The 20398-nt window shown below is 49.1% G+C and overlaps 9 protein-coding genes across 9 annotated transcripts; 2 read left to right on the plus strand and 7 right to left on the minus strand.

Annotated features, from left to right (window-relative positions):
• Positions 1 to 25: 25 nt before the first annotated feature.
• On the minus strand, positions 26 to 889 carry N7516_009560 (ESCRT-I subunit protein VPS28; the record flags this gene model as incomplete). Its single annotated transcript, XM_057222279.1, has 3 exons — positions 26 to 433; positions 502 to 738; positions 800 to 889. 3 exons carry the CDS (start codon positions 887 to 889, stop codon positions 26 to 28), a joined length of 735 nt encoding a protein of 244 aa, XP_057069500.1.
• A 223-nt stretch (positions 890 to 1112) lies between these two features.
• N7516_009561 (mRNA-binding ribosome synthesis protein NOC2) lies at positions 1113 to 3410 on the plus strand (the record flags this gene model as incomplete). The annotated part of the gene is made up of 1 exon (XM_057222280.1): positions 1113 to 3410. The coding sequence occupies one exon, from the start codon at positions 1113 to 1115 to the stop codon at positions 3408 to 3410; it is 2298 nt and encodes a 765-aa protein (XP_057069501.1).
• A 255-nt stretch (positions 3411 to 3665) lies between these two features.
• On the minus strand, positions 3666 to 6074 carry N7516_009562 (uncharacterized protein; the record flags this gene model as incomplete). Its single annotated transcript, XM_057222281.1, has 8 exons — positions 3666 to 4227; positions 4289 to 4304; positions 4450 to 4518; positions 4585 to 4753; positions 4815 to 4980; positions 5029 to 5729; positions 5791 to 5999; positions 6056 to 6074. 8 exons carry the CDS (start codon positions 6072 to 6074, stop codon positions 3666 to 3668), a joined length of 1911 nt encoding a protein of 636 aa, XP_057069502.1.
• Positions 6075 to 6688: 614 nt separating this feature from the next.
• N7516_009563 (uncharacterized protein) lies at positions 6689 to 8527 on the minus strand (the record flags this gene model as incomplete). The annotated part of the gene is made up of 1 exon (XM_057222282.1): positions 6689 to 8527. One exon carries the CDS (start codon positions 8525 to 8527, stop codon positions 6689 to 6691), a length of 1839 nt encoding a protein of 612 aa, XP_057069503.1.
• A 462-nt stretch (positions 8528 to 8989) lies between these two features.
• N7516_009564 (molybdopterin cofactor biosynthetic protein) lies at positions 8990 to 11094 on the minus strand (the record flags this gene model as incomplete). The annotated part of the gene is made up of 2 exons (XM_057222283.1): positions 8990 to 9645; positions 9807 to 11094. The coding sequence occupies 2 exons, from the start codon at positions 11092 to 11094 to the stop codon at positions 8990 to 8992; spliced, it is 1944 nt and encodes a 647-aa protein (XP_057069504.1).
• Positions 11095 to 11313: 219 nt separating this feature from the next.
• On the minus strand, positions 11314 to 13862 carry N7516_009565 (ABC-F family ATP-binding cassette domain-containing protein; the record flags this gene model as incomplete). Its single annotated transcript, XM_057222284.1, has 7 exons — positions 11314 to 11685; positions 11749 to 12843; positions 12894 to 12993; positions 13041 to 13233; positions 13281 to 13469; positions 13531 to 13723; positions 13785 to 13862. The coding sequence occupies 7 exons, from the start codon at positions 13860 to 13862 to the stop codon at positions 11314 to 11316; spliced, it is 2220 nt and encodes a 739-aa protein (XP_057069505.1).
• A 353-nt stretch (positions 13863 to 14215) lies between these two features.
• Positions 14216 to 14782, minus strand: N7516_009566 (uncharacterized protein; the record flags this gene model as incomplete). Its single annotated transcript, XM_057222285.1, has 2 exons — positions 14216 to 14285; positions 14427 to 14782. Coding segments are annotated over 2 exons (426 nt in total), but the record flags the coding sequence as incomplete, so codon positions are not given.
• Positions 14783 to 14854: 72 nt separating this feature from the next.
• N7516_009567 (uncharacterized protein) lies at positions 14855 to 15850 on the minus strand (the record flags this gene model as incomplete). The annotated part of the gene is made up of 2 exons (XM_057222286.1): positions 14855 to 15102; positions 15328 to 15850. 2 exons carry the CDS (start codon positions 15848 to 15850, stop codon positions 14855 to 14857), a joined length of 771 nt encoding a protein of 256 aa, XP_057069507.1.
• Positions 15851 to 18464: 2614 nt separating this feature from the next.
• Positions 18465 to 20314, plus strand: N7516_009568 (bZIP transcription factor; the record flags this gene model as incomplete). The annotated part of the gene is made up of 2 exons (XM_057222287.1): positions 18465 to 19419; positions 19482 to 20314. The coding sequence occupies 2 exons, from the start codon at positions 18465 to 18467 to the stop codon at positions 20312 to 20314; spliced, it is 1788 nt and encodes a 595-aa protein (XP_057069508.1).
• Positions 20315 to 20398: the final 84 nt, after the last annotated feature.

Here is a 20398-nt window from a genome sequence, read left to right on the forward strand (position 1 = left end):
GTGCGCCAAGTAAATGATCCCCCAATCAGTTCAACGTCGCTTTGAAGCCCTGATAAGCTTGTTCGATATCAAATGCAAGTTCACGCGCTTGGTCTTCGCTCAATTCCTCAGTAGCTCGCATTTGATTCAATGCGATCAACCACTGAATGATCTTGCCGCGGTCTTCAAAATCCGTATCTGTTACCTTGTTCACAGACTGAATCACCTCCGATAAAAGTGGATGTAGTGCATCCTTGGATACCATGTTGAGTTTCAATGCATCGAGGAAGGTGATGAAGTTCTCAGTTGCAGCCAGAATAAGACTACCCGAGGCACCACCAGCCGGTCCCGTCGCCGCTGTGCCCATACTAGATGTTGGTGCGCCGTGAGGAGCTTGCTCGACTGTGGCCGGGAGACCAATGCGCAATCGCTCTGTGGCTCGTGGGCATTCTAACTATATTGTCCATCTGGTGTTAGAGATGTCTTGGAGTTTTGCGGGGTAAAATGGAGATGAACACTCACACCCCAGGTCCGTTTGAAAGTTTCTAGATCCACGAACTCCCGTGATACTGTTTCGTCTCCAAGACTGGACTTGTATTGCTTCAAGAGTCGTGTGCATGTCTCGGTATATTCTGCCTCGGTGACCACATCTTTGATGTATGCTTTCTCGAGTCCATCGAGGGTGACGATGATGCTGTAGATTTCGGCTAGTGATTCGTATAAGTCACGTTCGGCTGAGCTGGATGCTAGTTTGACTTCCTAAGACAAGTGGCATTGCATTAGTCAATATGATTATGAATGCGGAGACAAGGGTCCATACTTCATCGAGGTTGATTGTGGCCGACCGGGCGGGATTAGGTGTGTAGCTGTAGGGGGTCGGCGCATAAGAAAGTGGGCGTTGAGAGTACATTTCTTTTGTCAAATTCTCGATATGTACAATAATCGTTAAGTCGTTAGTCGTCAATTGTAATCGAAGGTTGTCTGTTGTCTTGTAGATTGTCTGGACGTTATCGCCCAATGCCAAAGGCGGTCTGAAAGGCGGACCCGCCGATTTTCTCCCCAAATTTTTTTTTGACCAGCCATTTCCCGACCAAGCTACATTTGCAGACTCTTTTCTGCATTAATATCTCAAAATGGTTGGAGGCAAAAAATCGACCAAGAAGTTCGTGCAGAACCGTCTGCCCGATGTCCTTGAGCGACGCAAGGCCAATGCCAAAATCAAGCAGAGACACCAACTGAACGACAAGCGCAAGGAAAAAAGTGCTTCTCGCCGCGCCGAAGCCGAAGCCGCCGCAGCGGAGAACCCAGAGCAAGCGAAGAAAGAAAATGCCTTTTCCGAAATGAACGTTGACGACTTCTTCGCTGGCGGCTTTGATATTCCCGAAGAGAAGGGAAAGAAGGCCAGCAAGAAGGATACCACCCCCAAGATCGGCAAGCGCAAGCGCTCAGAAGATAAGGCACAGGCGGACGCTGAGGCTTCTGAGGGCGAGAGTGATGAGGACAGTGTCGATGCTTATGACGAGCACAAGGACCAGCTGGAGTCATTGAAGGACAAGGACCCTGAGTTCTATAAATATCTGAAGGAGAACGACTCTGAACTGCTCGATTTCGGTGATCAAGGCGATCTTTCGGATGTCGACGCTCTGAGCGAAAGTGAAGAACCCGAAGACGAGGAACCCGCCAAGAAGAAGAAGAAGAAGTCCAAGAAGGAAGAGGAGGAGCCTGAGGATGAGACCTTGACCATTGAGATGGTCAAGAAGTGGCAGAAGTTGATGGAGGAGCAGAACTCGATCCGAGCCATGCGCCAGGCTGTGCTCGCTTTCCGTGCGGCCGCCTATGTCAATGACCCCGATGCCCCCGAGCAAAAATACACCATCTCCGACAAGAACGTGTACCACCAGGTTCTCGTCACGGCCCTCAACACCATCCCCAAGGTCTTGGCCCACCATCTCCCCGTCAAGGAGAGCGCTTCTGGCAAGATCAGGGTGTCATTGGATTCCAAGAAGTTCAAGACTCTCACACCCCTGATCAAATCGCACACTGCTTCAGTTCACCAGCTTCTGATCAACTTGTCTGATGCATCGACACTCAAGTTGACCCTCGCGTCAATTGAGCCTATGCTGCCTTATCTTCTTCAGTTCCGCAAGGTGCTGAAGACACTCGTGAAGATTGTCGTCGGAATTTGGGCTGATGTGTCCACGGCCGATGCCACCCGTATCACAGGTTTCTTGATTCTGCGCCGCCTTATGGTTCTGGGAGATGCAGGTATCAGGGAGAGTGTGCTCAAGGCCACCTACGAGGGTGTTGTTAAGGGTAGCCGCAACACAACGGTGCACACGCTAGCCGGTGTGAACTTGATGAAGAACTCCGCGGCCGAAATCTGGGGTATTGACCAGAACGTCTCATACACAGCAGGATTCTCCTTCATCCGTCAGCTGGCCATGCATCTGCGCAAGAGCATTACCAACACCTCCAAGGAGTCCTACAAGACCATCTACAACTGGCAATACGTGCACTCGCTGGACTTCTGGTCCCGAGTGCTTTCACAGCACTGCGATGGCCTTGTCGAAGCTCAAATCGGCAAGCAATCCGCTCTGCGTCCCCTCATCTACCCCGTCGTGCAAATCACCCTGGGCGCCATGCGCCTCATTCCAACCGCCACGTACTTCCCCCTGCGCTTCCAATTGACGCGCTCCCTGCTCCGCATCTCTCGCGCCACAGGCACCTATATCCCGCTCTCCGCTTCACTTCTCGAGGTCCTGACCTCAGCGGAGATGCGCAAGCACCCCAAGTCCAGCACGCTTAAGCCCCTGGACTTCAACACAGCGATCCGCGCGCCCAAATCCTACCTGCGCTCGCGCACTTACCAGGACGGCATCGGTGAGCAGGTCGCCGAGCTCCTTTCCGAGTTCTTTGTCCTGTGGTCCAAGCACATTGCGTTCCCGGAACTGTCCGTGCCCGTCATTGTCTCCCTCAAGCGCTGGCTGAAGCAGGTCTCTGCCCGCAGCGGTGGAAACAAGAACGCCAAGATCAACCAGATGATCCTGTTGCTCGTGCAGAAAGTTGAGACCAATGCCCGTTGGATCGAGGAGCGTCGTCTGAACGTTTCGTACGCTCCCCGTAACCGCTCTGGTGTCGACTCTTTCCTTAAGGATGTTGACTGGGAGTCTACTCCTGTTGGTGCGTTCGTTAAGACGCAGCGCAAGCTGCGTGCGGAACGTGCTGCTGTCCTCGAAGAAGGTCGTGTTGAGGAAGAGAAGCGGAGAGAGGAGGCGAAGAAGAACGGTGGAGAGGATGAGGATATGGGCGGTGTTGCTGGCAGTGATGATGGCAGCGAGGATGAGGATGAGGATGAGGAGGAATTGGAGAGCGAGGAGGAAGCCGAGATCGAGAGTGAAGATGAAGATGAGCTGGAGATGGAGGACGAGTAGATCGTCCAGTTTTGTTTTTTAATTTGTATATCTCCTTGTTCACGTCCATGTCCATCTACTTCCCACGGTTATTGCATATGTCTACTTTGTTTACCAGGATACACCATGGGTAGCTAACTCAGTCCTACAAAAGAAATCATTTATCTTAACAAGCTTCATATCATCATATGTCTCATAAATCCACGCTTTGTAAAGCGGACCAATAAATCAACTAGCGAAAACAGGGGGAGGGTATCTCAAAAAAGAATGCACCGCCTAAACAGACCCAACAGGCCCATGCTCCTGAGCCCTAGCGTTAGACCGATCCCTCCGCATAGCAGCATCCTCCTCTTCAGCCCATGCCAAAGACTCACTGGGCAACATAATAGCCTTATCAATTGCCACGGGCAAACCTCGATGTCTACCACGCAACGCCACAGCAGCAAGAATCAACTTGCTAGTAGAATGCCAGGCACCACAGAACGAGTAATTCTTCCCCGGGAAGCCAAGACTAACACCCACACATCCGTAAGCAGAGACGACCTCGAAAATGATATTGAATGTGGAGAAAGCCACCGGCTGGGATTGATAGTGGTCCGACTCGCGGATGGCGATGAAGAACACGGCCAGCGCGATCCACCACAGGTCATGGCTGAGCTGGGAGCGGAGCTGTTGGTGCACGAAGTAGCCGCGTGAAGTCTCGGATAGGCCTTGGCCGCTGAGGTGGTGGCGGATTAGATCCATTACTACGTTGCTGCGGCTTGTGTTTGCTGGAGAGTCGGGGGATTCGTCGTGCGCGTAGATTCCTAGCGAGCGTTCTTCGTAGACGTTTGTGTTGCTGTGTGGGTGTTAGATTGGGGGTTCATTTGGCGTGGGTGTTCATGGGTTAGGTTACTTACCGCATTGTCAGCGTTACTGGGTACGCGGAGACGTACTGGGTGAGTTTGTTAGTTCAGGTTCGGGGTTTAGCGTATAGGATAGGAGACTAATATGTCTTACCATCATGAGTACTAGAGGGTGTGTTAGCATGACAATCCGACGAGGATTTGAAAGCACTTACCATAGAGAACCAAGAGACCCTGGTGAAGATTGGCAATGGTTACAACGTAGAATCCACCAGCGCGCACCGCTTTATTCGAGGTAATTTGTTAGCTTGATTCAGATATGACGGTGGCGGTGATATCGATTGACAAACCTAGGGCTTGGAAGAGTCCGTCCAATACACGGTACTCGGTAGGAAGACTCTCGATGTCCTTGTTTCCAATAGACAGCAGCTCAAATGCCGCCCAGTCGATGCCGTTCAGAATGATGATCGTGCCGAGTAGATACCACGTATGGCGAGCGGGGAAGAGATTCGTATAGACCTGGGTTCGTGATAAGTGTCTATCTCTCTGCAAGCTATCAGGGTAATGCAACTTGACGTACCCTTCGAGGATGCTCCAAGATGAAATCAAGTGTAATACGCCACGATTGCCATGCCGGTCGATCCGGAAGCATGATCCTCATAGCCCAGATAATGAACCGCAAGAAACAAGGGAAGAGGGTGTTTCCTGCGAGAATCAGCAAACCCATTGCGAGAAGTGGGTAAGCCCTAGAGATGGTCAGTAACGGTTGACAATGAGGGGTGAAGGCCACCTACTTCAACTGCAAAGCAGTCATATTAGTGTCCAAGAGCGACATGCCACTGTTCACGAAAGCAGAAACAGCAAAGAAAGCACCCGTCCAGAAAGGCGAGAGACCGTTCGTGCGTGTCACGGCGGGATCATTGACTTCCAACCAACCACCAACACCGATCATGCCGAAGATAATGAATAGGATGAAGTAAAGGAACACAACCACAGACAGAAACGAGACAGCCTTGTACTCCACACCACCTAGTTCGTCACGCTCAGCGGGGGTGAGATCGTGGAACTGAGAGTTGCGGGACACGAGACCCTTGGAGGCCATGTACTTATGTGTTCCGCGGAGCAATCCCTTGAAGCCATTCCTCGAATCATCATCCACCCACAGCTGTTCTTCACGGGATGATGGCTCTCCCGGGCTCTCTTGGACCAGCACGGATGTCTTTGGGCGTGGGTGACAGCCATGTCCTTCGGCGTTCTCGCCGGAGAGAACAATCCCGGTGCTTCCCTGAGTGGGTTCCTGGACCTGCAGTTCAACTTGCGAGGGGCCACGAATAGATCGGGTCCTTTCTCGCTCCTCGGAGACACCTTTGAACTTTGCCTCGAAGGCCCTCTTACGTACTACAAGTACGGTAAGAGAAATGAGAATGGCATGGCCCAGGATAAGCAAGGTGAACAAAATTGCTTGCTGGAAGGTGTTCAGAGATGACAGGTCCATCTGGTGATTGGGTTGTTAGGTTCAGTACGATACATATCGCCATGAGATTCAGTTTTCGTACCGTATTCAATCCAGCACCAGTCATGGCACTGACACACATGAAAATGGAGTCCACATAGGCAACGCTCTGCCATGAGGTCGATGTCAAGTAGAAAATGACACTGGCGATCATGCATGTAGCAGTAAAATAGAAATAGTGTAGAGTCAAAAAATTCAAGGGTGGGAGGACTGCCATTATGGCGTTCGAGATATGCCTCCACCACTTGCGGACTGTATGATGAAGTGGTTAGGAAAATTCAATGAGCAAGTAGATCGGGGGCACCTACAGGTTGGCAATGCATGCATTACTTGATTGGGCGACCAAACTCGCCAGGGGTTTGTTAAACCCCCAGTCCTTGCTGTGTGTTGAATTATTTGCCGTTGGAGGCGTTGAGGTGTCGATGTAACAATTTTTTTCGTAGGATTTTTCAACCAAAACGCACAAAACTCGAGATATTTCGAATCTTATTAACCTCAAAATGGAGAATTAATAAGAATTTCAATATCAAATGGAAGAAAAGAGAAAAAAAGGAAAACCTGAACGGTCGAAAAGTTAGGCCAATTCGAGTTATGTGGGCTCAGAAATTTCTTAGCTTAGGCCATACAGAAATGTAAGTAGAAAAGAATGATGGTTAGGTATATAATAAATCATACATCAATACATTAATATATAAATAAATATAACCAATATATAAAGGACTATTGGTCAAAGGGGAAAAAAGAAATGAAAGTAGGTGAAGTAGGTGAAGTAGGTGAAGTAGGTGAAGTAGGTGAAGTAGTCTATAGTTATAGGGCTGAGAGGGAGAATACCCCTTATATACCTGATCCGGAGATATAATAGCCACTATCAACAATTGCAAATGCAACGATTATACAATTAAAGCATTGCCCTCCAAGACACTCAAGAAACACAACGAAAATCATGGCGATAGGTTGGAATCGGTGGACATCATTTCATGCCCAGCACCCTCGCAAGGTCCAGATTTCATCCAATGTGGTCTACTTTCAGCATAGTTACCTCCACACGCTGCCTCAACACATCTGACAAGACCTCCAAAATAGAAGCTTTTCCCAGTGAGACCAGGGCCGTAGTGTGCATATTTCCCCGAATTTGTCATAATAGCATTCGTAGTTTGGGGAATGGTCGGTTCAGTGATCATACACCAACAGGTGTCCGTAATAAATTGAACTCCAAATATCTCCAATTCAGTTACCAGACCAGCTCGACAGGCCGAGGCATATGTCGCTCGCCCACATGTTATCATCACCGTAACCCGGCTGTCTTTGGTGCGGCCCCTACAGAGCTCCGCGAGGGTCTCGATTTCAGACAATGAGAAGTGCGGATTACCCAGGGATACCAAGTCAACTGGTTGGCCTCTTGGTGCACTGTTTAGAGAGCCCCAGCATCGGATCAAATCACCATGTTGTACACGTATGGAACGCACAGTTGACCCCTTCACTATCGCAGCCTCGAGGCTGGGTGCCTCGGGGGTCACCCCGACCATATGAAACATTGGAGCACTAGAAACAGTCGCAAATGCTGCCCCGAAGGCCTTCAGGTCATCTTCAGTCGGGGCGAATGACTCGACTCCGATCACGACGGGAATTTCGCTCGTGGACAATGTTCCGACTTGGTATCCCAGCAGAGGGTAAAAGGAATCATCAACTTCCTCCGGTGAAATTTTAGGAATCTCCACAATCACCGAGGCCAGTCTGTTGATTTGAACGTGCGGGCCCCCCTTCGGAGCGCGACCAGTTAAAGCAATCGCGACGTCCAGGAAGTCAGGATATTTCATGGTTCTTGCACCGAGCACACTATTGGCGTAGACAACTGCATTTGACTCGGCCCAGGCTATTTGATCTCCATACTTTGGCGCACTGTCAAGTTGATAAGGTGCACATGTAAATGTTGGTTGAGCCCCCATGTCGGTGTATGCGTCAGCCAGTCGTACAGCCGCATTGTTGAAGTCTTCACTGATACCTTGAACGCGTCGAAGGGTTTTGTCAACCGAAATGGAGTTCATCGATGTTGGGACTCGAACCTTTCCACCACGATCCCGAAGATTCTCCGCGAAGGCGAGAGAACCTGGACCCGTGTAGCCGCAGCCATCGATGTGAACTTGCGTGACATCCATCAACTCGGTGACACCCAAGACTTCCGCATGTCTCAAAGTGATCCGCATTGCTGCACGGGCGGCATCTCCGTACACGTTGTTGAGAAACGCGGTGTCCAGATCCGTGAGCTTGATTCCATCGGTCGAAATTCCGGGTTCAGTTACACCAACCACTGATGAGCCCTTGACCATTGTATCCAGAAGGTTGTTTGTGGATACCTGGCCATTGAGAACATGAAAATCACGCCCGTTGAACTTGATAAGGTGTCGAAAGTCAATCGGATCAAGCGTCACGACTGGAATGGCCATTCCAAAGATCTCTTCTGCAACAATCACACCCAGGGTGAGAATGTCTTCCCTCCGCTCGAATATCAGCGCGGCAGGTGCTCTGCCATTCAGTAGAAGTTCCAGGATGATTGTACTACCGGTACATGAGCCACGTCCGCCGGGGATAGCGAGGATGGCTTCTTGAAGATGCTGTCCGCTCAATGGGTGGTGTTGATCGATAACCTCGCTCGTCTGAGGGTTAACGCCACCCCAAAAGCTCAGCTCCAAGTCGCTTGTGATAAGCTTCCCTGAAGCCTTGCCGTTGACATACGGAGTGCCTTGGAAGACACGAGTCGTGTCGAAATCGCCGGTTACCATGCTGATTGCTTGTACTAATTGAGCCCACCGGAATGGATGATGCAAAGCGACCAAATAGATTGAAATAAGTAAGGAATAGAAGTATTTTCAACGGTTTGAATTATAGTGGTAGTGGTAGTAAGTAAGTGGCAGCGAACTGACAGGCATCTTTTATGTCACGAACCACAGTGTTTTATTTTACTAATAGAAGCACACGAGCCAATAGATTGACGAGAATAGTCGGAACCCTCTGCCGATAATCTTGAAAAAGGTGAAATATCAATTCAACTGAAGGCCCATGGAGATGGTGATAGTCTAGGGGTTTGTTTCTAATTGAGGTCTTATATCAGCTGATCCCCATAGGTAAATGATGAGATCATCCAGTCAGATATTGCTTTCCATCCTTTTTCCCTTCTTACAATAATATAACCAGATATAAATATAGCAGTCGAATGTCTACTCTATGTCAACTACGTAGTATACTCATTCCCGCACCCAATGCCCACTTTTCCCACCCTGTTTCTCCAACAATCGAACAGAATCAATAATCATCCCCTTATCCACAGCCTTAAGCATGTCATAAACCGTCAAAGCCGCACCCATAGTAGCTGTCATAGCCTCCATTTCCACCCCTGTACGACCAAAACAGCTGACCGACGCCACGACATGCATAGCACCATGATCCCTGTTCGATCCAGGTTCAACTAGTTCCACGCTAACCTCGACCCCGGTAATACCAATGCCGGGATGACAAAGAGGCACAATATCAGGCGTTCTTTTAGCGGCCATGATACCCGCGATCCGGGCAACGCTGAAGACGTCGCCTTTGTGTGTAGTTTGGCCTTCGCGGAGGATTTCCCAGGGTCGGGAGTTCGAGAAGGAGACGGTGCAGGCGGCTGTGGCGACGCGTTTTGTTTCGGGCTTTTCGGTGATCTGGGTCATATGGACGGTCTTGGATGGTGTGAGGTGAGGGAGGTCGGCGTCTGAGGTTGTGGGTAGAGAGGGGGATTTGGTCTCTGGTTTAGATCGTCCGGAGTGGTAGAGACGAGCTTGGGAAATTGTAGAGAGATGCGAAAGCATATGTACTGGTATGGTTGACCAAGGGTGAGACCCTAATCCCCATGGTTTCGGTTTATTATCTAGTTCATCTATCAGCACAATGATTCAATAAACAATGTCCAAATATATCAATTTCTTGAAATCCAAAAGATATGTTCATCTGAGATGATCTACAGGTCGTAAAGCGTTTCCAATCATGAAAAAGAAAAAAAGGATCAAGAAAAAGAACATCGCTACCCACCAATCAAGATCATAGGGCGGTTCTTCATGTCCTTTAGTTGCGCCATGCCCGCGTGTTTCGCCTTCTTTCGTTTCACTGCCATGCCGATGATATCAAGAATCTCACGTTCTCGCTCATTCACCAAGCCGCCTTCGTCACTAAGGCGCGCTGCGCTTTTTACTGTTTCCAACAGCTGCAGGTTGTTCATTGCATCCACGTCAATTGGGCTCCCACCATTCTCCTTGCGGATGATATCCCGCAAGGAGACCTCGGAGTTACCGAACAGGCAGACCTTGAGATTTCCGTCACTAGTAATGCGTAACCGGTTACAGGTGCCACAGAAGTTGTGCGTCATGCTCGTGATAAATCCCACGCGGCCTTCGAAGCCAGGAACACGGTATGTCTTACTCGTGTCATTCTTGTGGTCGGCCACTTTTTCAAATGTGGGATACTTCTCTCGGATGACATCCAGCATCTCCTGATATGAGAACATCTTTCCCTGGTTCCATTTGTTCCCGCCGAAAGGCATATACTCGATAAAGCGCACTTCAACCGGTTTCTCGCGGCCCAGTTCCACGAACGGGAGGATCTCTCGGTCGTTCATTCCCCTCATGATAACACAATTGATCTTCAGCTTGATCCCTGCACCGACCTTATTCATTTCCAGAATGCGGTCGATGCTCTTCATCACAGCGTCGAATCCCTTGCGTCTTGTCATGATCTGGAACTGGAACGGATCTAGCGTGTCGAGACTGAGATTGACTCCCGTCAGCCCAGCCTCCACCATCGAGTCCAATTTTCGATGTAATGATATTCCATTGGTTGTCAGACACAGTTCCCGAAGCCCATTTGTTCGCAGCTTGCCAATATCCTGCATCAACGGCACGATGTCTTTGCGGACGGTCGGTTCGCCACCCGTCAATCGGATTTTGGTCACTCCTTGGGAGACGAATAATGAGGACAGGTATAGAATTTCCGGGGACGTAAGCAGTTTCGCCGAGGGCGAGAGGTCTATGCCTTCCTCGGGCATGCAGTACAGACACCGAAGATTGCAGCGTTCCGTGACGCTAATTCGGAGGTAGTCATGTTGGCGATTAAAAGTATCGGTAAGGAATTCGGAGAAGGGCTTTGCGGACTTGAGTGTTGAGAGTTTAGAGGGTTTAGCCGAGGGATGTGGAGGAGGTAGATCAGGAACGGCGACGGTGGCGTTGGGTCTTGATGCGGCGCGCGTGCTCTGGGGTCGAATGTGTACGGTCCAGTGACGGGCAGCCCTAGGACAAGACCAGAACCGTTTGCACAAGCCAGCCATGAGAAAGTAGTTTCAAGGAGTAAAATGTTGCATGTTGGAGGCAAAATATATATTGCCAGAGGTTGCCAGAGGTACTCCGCGGAGGAATGAGGGGAAATGTTTCTTATCGCACTTGTCTCTCGGCGGGCTCCGTGCTGAGTCATGATATCTTCATCATTCCAAGGTTTCAATTGGTCATGGAGTCAACTACATCAACTAACTACAACATAACTAACTAATCTATACTACCGAGGGTAACAACTTCTGCACCCGTTTCACCAGGCTCTTTTCGAACTGCTCCACTCCATTTTTCTGTTCGTTCATCTTGCCTTGTTTAATCACGTAGACCGACCGACGTCTTGGCGTTTCTTCGGTCTCTTCCTCCTCCACTCCTTCAAAATCTTCATCAAGTTTGTGTTCGGTGTCTCGCTTGCCCTCGATTACAGAACGAACAAGGAAACGATCGTGTGAAATTAGAAGCACAGCGCCATTGAAGGAGGAGAGCGCCGTAGCTAATGCCGTGACAGTGTGGAAGTCCAAATGAGTGGTGATTTCGTCAAGAATGAGAAGCTGTGGTGCACTCCAGACAATTCGAGCCAATGCAAGGCGGACCTGGATCCGACAATATTATTAGTTTGTCTTGGATGTTCTGTTGGTCTTTCACATTTCACGTACCAGTTGTCCACCTGATAGTTTGGCAACAGGGACATCAGATGCAATACGACCTGCTAACCCCATCGAAGAAAGTAGACCTCTGATAGCACCCTCATTCAGGGATCCTTCGGTTTCAATTGACAATAATCCCAGTGCAGTTAAACTAGGGTCGCCTCGGCCGCGCTCTTGCAGCTCCTCCACGGAGTGTTGACTGTAGTAGCCCACCTTCAACCGGGAGTGAGTCGAAACCTTGCCCTTAGAAGGAGATACCTGTCCAGTCAGAACACGGAGAAGAGTCGTCTTCCCCGAACCATTGAGACCCATGATCCCGACACGATCACCCAAGTGAACGACCAAGTTCACGTCGTCTAGGATGACGCGATCGGTCTTCTTGTACTGGAAAACAATACCCTCAAGCGATACCAACGGTCCGGGGAACCGCAACTCCGTCGCATCGGGCAAACTCATAGTCGCGCCCTTTTCGTCTGTCGGGACGTCAATCTCAGCTCGATTGTGGAGATGCCATCCGACTAGATCACGGTTCAACTTGAAACGCCCCCCGTTCGCGCTAACTTGAAGACCCATGCGATCATCGACCTTCTTCTGCCGCGACTTAGCTTGCCGCAGCTTATTTTCATCATTGGTTTTCTTCCCAATTTTCATGTTCTCCCGGATACTAGCTTCCATATGCGCAACTTGCCGCTCCTGAGCCTCCTTCATGCGCCCTAGGTAGAGCTTCTGTTCCTCGAAATCTTGCTCGTATGCAGACAGGTTCCCTCTGAAATATGTCAGTTTCTGGTCTCGGAGGATGACAATCTCCTCGCAGACAGCATTGATGAAATCCCTGTCGTGTGAAACTAAGACAATGGTTGTCTCGGATGTGTCGCGGAGTTGTTTCAGGTAGTTCTCCAGCCACACTACTCCAAGAAGATCCAGGAAATTGGTCGGCTCGTCGAGGATCATGATATCGGGATCTTGAACCAGAACGCTGGCTAGCATACATCGCATACGCCAACCACCTGAGAGCGTAGAGACTTTCTTCTCGAATCCGTCTTCTTTAAAGCCAAGACCGAGGAGAATACGACGAGCTTGTTGCTCCATATCGGCAAGTTTCATCTTGTTTCACGTTAATGGATTAGATGAACTGCCATCGTACAAAGACTTACATCTTCGAGTTGAGACTGTAAATTTTGTAGTGTCTCGACAGCAGCTTGGGTATCCGACTGGACTGTCTCCACATCGATGGCGTCTACATCCTGGGCCAACCTAATAGAAGTTAGATATAGTCGCTAGCTCGAATGAATTCAACTGACATCTCCGAAGTAGTTTCGAGCTTCCCCTCAGCAGCCTTCAAGTCTTTCCGTGCTTGTAGACCTCGAGCACCACTTTTCAGGCTTGCATTTTTGTGCGCCAGGAAGAGATGCTTTTCTGCTTTCTGGTGTCGGATTTTGCGAATCGCCCGCACAGGTTGCATCGGATCTTCAGTTTCAAAACTCTTGGATAGAACTTGGAAGGTCAGTCAAGTACAACTCCAATTGAATAGGTATGCGAACACTCCGCCATCCGAACAGCCTCATTCCTAGTTTCGTCGCTGCTCAGAACAGCTTCCAAAACAGTTTTGTCCTGATTAGGATCTTTGCCAAAAGGTTTGTCATCCTGTTCGTCCGTCTGCTGCAAAATCGCCATGCGAGTCGCATGCGGGATGCCAGGGATGAGTTTCTCTGCCATTGCCCGGAGGAGCGCTGGTAACATTAATATACCGAGCTTTGTAAATGGTACTTGCGGGGGGGGGGTCTGTCTCACTCGACTTCCCAGTCCCGTTGCGACCTAGCAACCCATAATGAACACCTGCCTTGAGTCGTAGGTGCGCGTCTGAGATGAGCTCCCTCCCTGCGGCCTTGGCCTTTGATTTCCCTTTGGTCTTTGGTTTTGGTACATCTTCGGTAGATTCAGGTGCAGATGATGTGACTATAATGTTGAGTCCATCCACATCAATCTGACAAAAGAACAATTTGAGCGTCAGTGGTTATCTGGGTTATTGTTGTGGCTACCCATACCTCCTGCGACGGGTTATCATCAAGCAGATGAAACCGTGTCTGCTTACACGTTGCCAGAATTGTCGGGGCGGATGTCATGGCTTCAGCAGATGAGCTAGAGTTCTTGGTGTTTGTGTGCTTTTCACCAAGATCCAAGTGTTATGTTGTAGATAGTTATGTATTTGAAGTACAATAGTAACCGAAGTTGGTTCGAGCGGGTTCATATAGAATAACTAGTAAGGGCAGCCACGGCACTCAAGCCCCTTTGCAGAATCAAATGCGCCACTATGATCGCATTAGACTTCTTATTTCTCGAGTCATTAAATCAAAGGTGGACAAATGTGCACAAATGCGAACAAATTGGATGCTGTTTGACGGACATTCTGGGGTCGGGGTCCGAAAGAGGAATAGGTTGGTGCCTGAGGCGTTCACTCACATTCCTTGGCGGAATCACTATTTGCATCATTTGCATCATTTGCATCATTGTGCTCGTATTTTGCTACAACATCCATGGATACATAACTAAGTTAGTCACATAGTTAACTAACTAGTTAGGTAACTCTACGTAGTGTTTGTTCCTCTGCGGGGGCTTTCTTATCTTGGCTGCCGCTGCTTTTATGAGGGCGCCATATCTCATTTCATTGCGAGTCTCAGCACCCGTACCGCTCCATGATGGCCCTGAATGAAGGGTCTAGTAAGAGTTCCTTTGCCGTCAGCCGTTTTTCCGGCTCATAGATAAAGACTTTCAACATGACGGATTCCACAAGTTGCCGCTCGGTCAGATCAGCATCGGGACGGAAATACGCGATTTTCTCGGCAATGATATGTTCTGGATCAGGAGATTGAGACTGATCATACCATGAATCGAGTCCGCCGGGGTGTGTGTAAAGACCTTTCCACTTCTCAGGTAGTGGGCCTAGGCATTCAGCCATACCACCCACAACCCCACCTTCAACAAATGTGGGAAACGGAGGAAATTTAAGGTAGAGCATAGAGAAAATAGCCATATAGCTCCACATATCACAGGCAAAACTTGGCTCTTGCTTATGTAGTCGATCCGGAGAGCAATAATGCATAGGTGGGTAGCCGCGTTAAGTTTCGAGGTCGTCAATTTTCTTTGCTAAACCAAAATCGCAGAGATAGAATTCGTCTGTACGAAGGTCGTCAGGAACATTTATAGGGGCCACGAGCTCGCCCTTTTTCCAAAGATCGACAAAAGGTATTGTCTCCTTTATTGGCCGGCCGAGTAACTCATATTTGGCGCTTCTGCTTAGACCATCGATAGGAGTCATTCCCCACATACAGTTCCTTGCATTTAAATATATAACGTTAGCATTTTCTTAGTATAGAAGAGATGAAAAGTGAGGAAGCTATTAGGTGCCAGAGAGAGAGAGAGAGAGAGAGAGAGAGAGAAAGAGAGAAGAAAGGTTAATTCCTTCAGATCTCCAGAGAGCTACTTATGTAGGTGGCCAGCCTAACATCACGGCCTAAGGAATCAGGTATCCACAACAGAAAGAAGTGAACGTCGACTTACCGCGATATATGATCCCAGCTTCATGTAAACTTGCCACAGTCGCTAGTAATTGCCGAGCGGCGGACATACGAGAGGCCATAGGAATCCTCTGTAAGCCAAGAGTGCAGATAGCCGGCCCTTTCATAGGGAATACCAAGACCCTATGGTGGCTTTTATCATCTCGGGGTAGAAAGAAAGTCGCGGTATAGATAATCAGGCGAGAAGTATCCCGTACCCTCTTGATAATCTCATCCTGGATTCGAATTTCGTTGTCGCTCCATTTCCCTAGGGCCATGACTTTAAGGGCCACGTCTCTCTTGTCTTGTAGGTCAAATGCCATCCAGACAGTTGAGCCACCACCAAAGCCAAGTTTATGTTCAACTAGGTACCTTTCGTTGAGCACTTCCCCAAGGCGAATAGGATAGAGGGCATATTGATTATCCTCTATGCGGTATCTATGCCATGGCTCAGCAATCTCTTCGAGATCGGCTTCCTCGTCTTCATCCTTCACGAAGTCACCAAAATCTGTCGTGTTTCCAGAAGACCCTTCAGGGGATGCTTCCGTGCTCGCCATTTCAGCTGAATGTGTGTCAAATGGCAGACTGGGTGAATGAGAAGACTGGGTCAGTAACAGGCGGAGTGGAGATCGGAAGCAATATAGTGCCATTTGTCACACCGCCCGGTCCTAAGATCAGGCTACTCAGTGAGCAAAAAGTGGCAAGGACTGAGCACTAAGACGGAAATGGAAAGCCAAGAAGCGGTAGAAGAAATCGGCTACCTAGATTATTCAGTAAATTATGAGAGAGGTCTTACCTCTACGTGTGTAAAAAATATCCATAGAGTTCTTGGATTCTGTGCGTTGTGGTTAATTCACCCAAACTAAATATATATCGAGAGAACAGTATCTCTCTGCACCACAGGAAATCAATAAGAAAAAAGTGGAATTCCATGCAAAACAAATTAAAAGGGTGGTTTATAGCTAGTATACGACAATATGTAGTGCTTATTTTCCAGGTTAAATTCGAGAAAGGACGCAATACAATCATGCATTTGGCAAACAGCTTAGGCATTTAGAGTCTCGACAAATAATATGATATCGTCTACTCCGTATATTCTGGTTGATCCCTCATGCACCTTGGATGATGTCGGCATCTAGACTCTCGAGGCCTGGTTCTAGAAGATGAAGACTATGTTATCAACGTTCTCTCGCCCAAATGCCAGCGACATGAAGAGTAAAATTCTCTAGCGACACGTGGATGTGCTTCCAGATTCAAGATAGAAGACCGGGGAAGACTAGTTCAACTCAAAGTCAGTTATTATCGTTTAGGTATCAACATTAGTGAACTGCCGCACCTGAAGTTTTCTTTTAGTGTCTATTTTGAAGAAGCAAAAAGCCACTGTTAGTGCGGTTGTTGTGGCACTGAGGCGCAGAACTTAACTCAGCCTTTTTGCACGCGGTCACTGGACACGGCCAGGACAGGGATCAATGGTTCAGCCCTACCATCGAGCTGATCACTGGCCTCCAAAAAGAAAAGCGGGCTGTAGAAGAGTCGAGACTCAGGGGAAAGTTGGTTCTTCGGTGGGGGAACGAAAAGGGGCAATAAGTTACTCCACCGTGTCTGCCCTGTCTACCATGGTGCTTCGCCTTGTTAAGGATCAGGGGCAATCAAAATAGGCAAGTCTATAGAAAGGAAGGTTCTAAAGTGCCAAGATTGGAATCCATCTATATCTACAACATACGAAGTATTGCACTCGATAATGCGGCCTCGGATGAAGGACCTCGGAGATCGAGATTTAGCCTTTGATAGAAACCTTGGAACGGACTAACTAACTTGATTAGGAATATAAGTCCTAATCACGTGTACGGAAGTCTACCGAGCCTGAATGGCTCTCAGTCGTTTTCCTTTAGGATCGCTTGCAACCTTAGAAAATCTTATTGCAATTCTCACACCGGAGCTACTCCCGAATCTACTTCTCTGACTGGTTTGCCGTGGTTTGCCCGGTACAGGGGGTCTGGCGAGACGCTGGCGTACGTACATCCTAGTTTGTATGAAACAAGGGAAATGCACCCCGGATCACAATCTGTTTGGCATATGTTTATGTATATTATAAGTATTATTATGGATCAGGGAGTCAACTTATATTGTTTGCAGAAAGTACGGAGTGCAGAAAGAAAACTGTTTACGAGAACCCACTGCCTATGTTGTATGTTGTAGGGCCGAAGCCACTCGAAATAATTGGCTCAGCCCCGAAAGCCGCTAGCCGCGGTGATAGTCACTTCTATTCCGAACAAGGTTGGTAGGTTATTTTCTTGAAGGTTGAACCTTCAGGTCTTAAATCCATCGATGATCTTCTCGCGTACCTTCAGGTGGTTTGTAGTCAGTCCAACCTTGAAACCAACAGGAATGCAAAATTTACCAAAGCGGGCAATCTTCGATAAACAGAGAGAGACATCCATGGCACAGCCACTTAGGTCATGAAAGAGACAAAAAAGGTACAATTACAATACCATACGGTTGCAGTACCCGTGGAACCCCCCAAGTCGCCCTGGAAAGTTTTCCCCAAGGGCCAATGGGATCAGATGGTTCATGCCCTAAGATTGGCCCACGTCTAATGTTTTGACTGGGAAAAGAGTATTAATAGGGGAGTACCGTAACTATTGAATATCTAATAGACTATCGGTCGTAGACTTTCAAATAAATAGTATAGTTTTCAAGTAATTGATTTATCACTACTAGAGAGTAAATGAGGTATGTATCAATTTGGTATGGACATCTGGAGTACAACATATAGATCTGAAAATGATGAAAACATTCCCTGGATACGGTATGGTAAACAAATTCTCGTCGAGTAAAGTCCAACCAATCACGGGACTACATTCCTCAGGCCCCCGCTGACTCAGAAAGGACGCGCAAGCCCCTGTTGCTATTCCGGAACACTTTGTCCCTTTCCCCATTTCCACCATCCAATTTCATTATCCATCTAGATCCCAAATCCATATTCTATTAGACCTTCGTTTTTCGAATCCTTTTTATCCTCATATTTTCCCTCTTTTTTTTTATCTCTTCAAATCTATCACATTTATACCCCCACCGCATCCCTATCTCACGCTATATCTCACGAAACTTACCCCATTTACCCTATCCCTACTCCGTACACAGTCGAGGGACAGCCTTATCCAGATCACTATGGCGACTCTCGCAGAACATCCGATGCAACCGGTTGCCAACTATGACCAGGATCTCGACTCGTTCATCAACTTCGATCAACTCACCTACACATCCGATCCCTCCCGCTCAAAGGTTATGGTCAGCCAACCGTCGGTCGCAAGCACCGAGTTCAGTGCCAGTGACGCCCGCAGTGCCAGCTTTGCCTCAAGTGGCCAGTCTCCCCTGGCATTCCAGGCCCCAAGCCACCAGTATGATGAACACAGACAGCAAACAGGTCTCCCACCCGGTGCCTTGTCCATGTCCTACAGCCAGGTCCCGATGGGCTTCAACAATGGTCAAGGATTTCCCGTGAACGCCGAGATGTATGCTGGTCATCACTTGAAGCGCGAGGATGCCCAATTCGATTTCAACACCGCACCGGGCCGGAACCCGTCGGAGATGGAGATTGATCCCGAAAACATGAACCCCTCGCCCTACTTCTACCCGACAAACCCTGGGAACAAGAGTCAATATGTCGATCCCAACGCCCTCGGCGGCCATGAGCTGGCTCAGGCTGGTCCGTCTACACAGGTCGGTCGCATGTACCCCGGCATGCATCAGCAGCAGGCTGCGATGGCCAAGGCCCAGCAACAAAAGCAAAGTGAGATGGTCCGCCCTCAGATACAGCAGCGTCCGGATCAAGTACCCGATGCTATGCCCCAGGCCCGCGGTCCCCGCAACCCTGACCCCGTGGTTGAGGAGCGTATCTCTCGTCTACTTCAGCAGATGCGACAGAACGCCATGGCCAATGGCGAGGGCTCCCCTAGTCCCTCCAACGGTATGCCGCAGATGGCCAAGGCCCGGAAGGACGAGGCCGATATGGATGAGGATGAGCGCCTTCTCGCTAGTGAGGAGGGCAAGAAGCTCAGCAGCAAAGAGCGTCGCCAGTTACGAAACAAGGTTTCCGCTCGCGCTTTCCGATCTCGCCGCAAGGGTATGACTCTCTGAACACCTGAATACATATGTAAAGTCCATTTTGCTAACGCTTCTCACTAGAATATATTGGTCAGCTCGAAAGCGAGGTGGCTGCTAGAACCAACGAGGCCCATGAAGCTCGCCTCCAGAACCGCGCTCTTTACGAAGAAAATGCCCGCCTGAACGACTTGGCCCGCATGCTTCTGGGATCTCCTCACTTCTCCAACTTCCTCAACGATATGGGTGACACTATGCCCGCTCAACCCCAGCAGCAACCTCAGCAGCAATCTCAACAGCAACCTCAGCAGCAACAAACCCAGCAGGCTGCACCCCAACCCAACATGCAGGCTATGCCCAAGGACACGAACGCCAACCGTGGCCAAGAGTTCCAGATGCAGCAAAACCCCCAGGCCAATATGGTTATGGTACCCAATCAGGGTATGGACCCCTCCAGCATGGGTATGAACAATGCCGGCTGGAACTCAGGAATCGACATGAACTACGGCAACACCCCCGTCTTTGCTGTCATGGAGGTTCCTGAGGGCCCTGCCCTTGATGCTGAAGTTCTGTCCGGAAAATCCTCTTCCTTCAGCATTCCCGAGAGCTCCAAGAATGAGGCCCCTGTTGTCGACCGTCCTGTTAGCGACTCATCCAGTCAGTTTGACATTGGTGTTGCCAACCCCGATGTCGAGATTGATGAGTCTGATCCTGCCTTTGCTCTCTTTGTCGATTCCCCTGCCCCCGCCACCGACATCACCTTTGAAGGTGTCTCGACCGAGAAGACTGCTCAGTTCACTCTCGTTGTTGACAACTCTGAAGTTAGCGATTCGGCCAAGAGAACTTTCATCGCCCTCTGCAACAGCATTGACGCTGCATTTGAACGTGTCTCAGCTGTGACATCCCACCTTCAGTGATTCCCCATTAGCGTCTTGCCCTTTCGGCTTCCTTTTCTTTGTATATGTGATTCCTCTTTTTTCTTCGCTATTGCCATTGTCACC

Source organism: Penicillium verrucosum (assembly GCF_028828655.1).
Source record: "Penicillium verrucosum strain IBT 35672 chromosome Unknown utg000004l_segment0_segment0, whole genome shotgun sequence".
In the NCBI taxonomy this organism is placed as follows: Eukaryota; Fungi; Ascomycota; class Eurotiomycetes; order Eurotiales; family Aspergillaceae; genus Penicillium; species Penicillium verrucosum.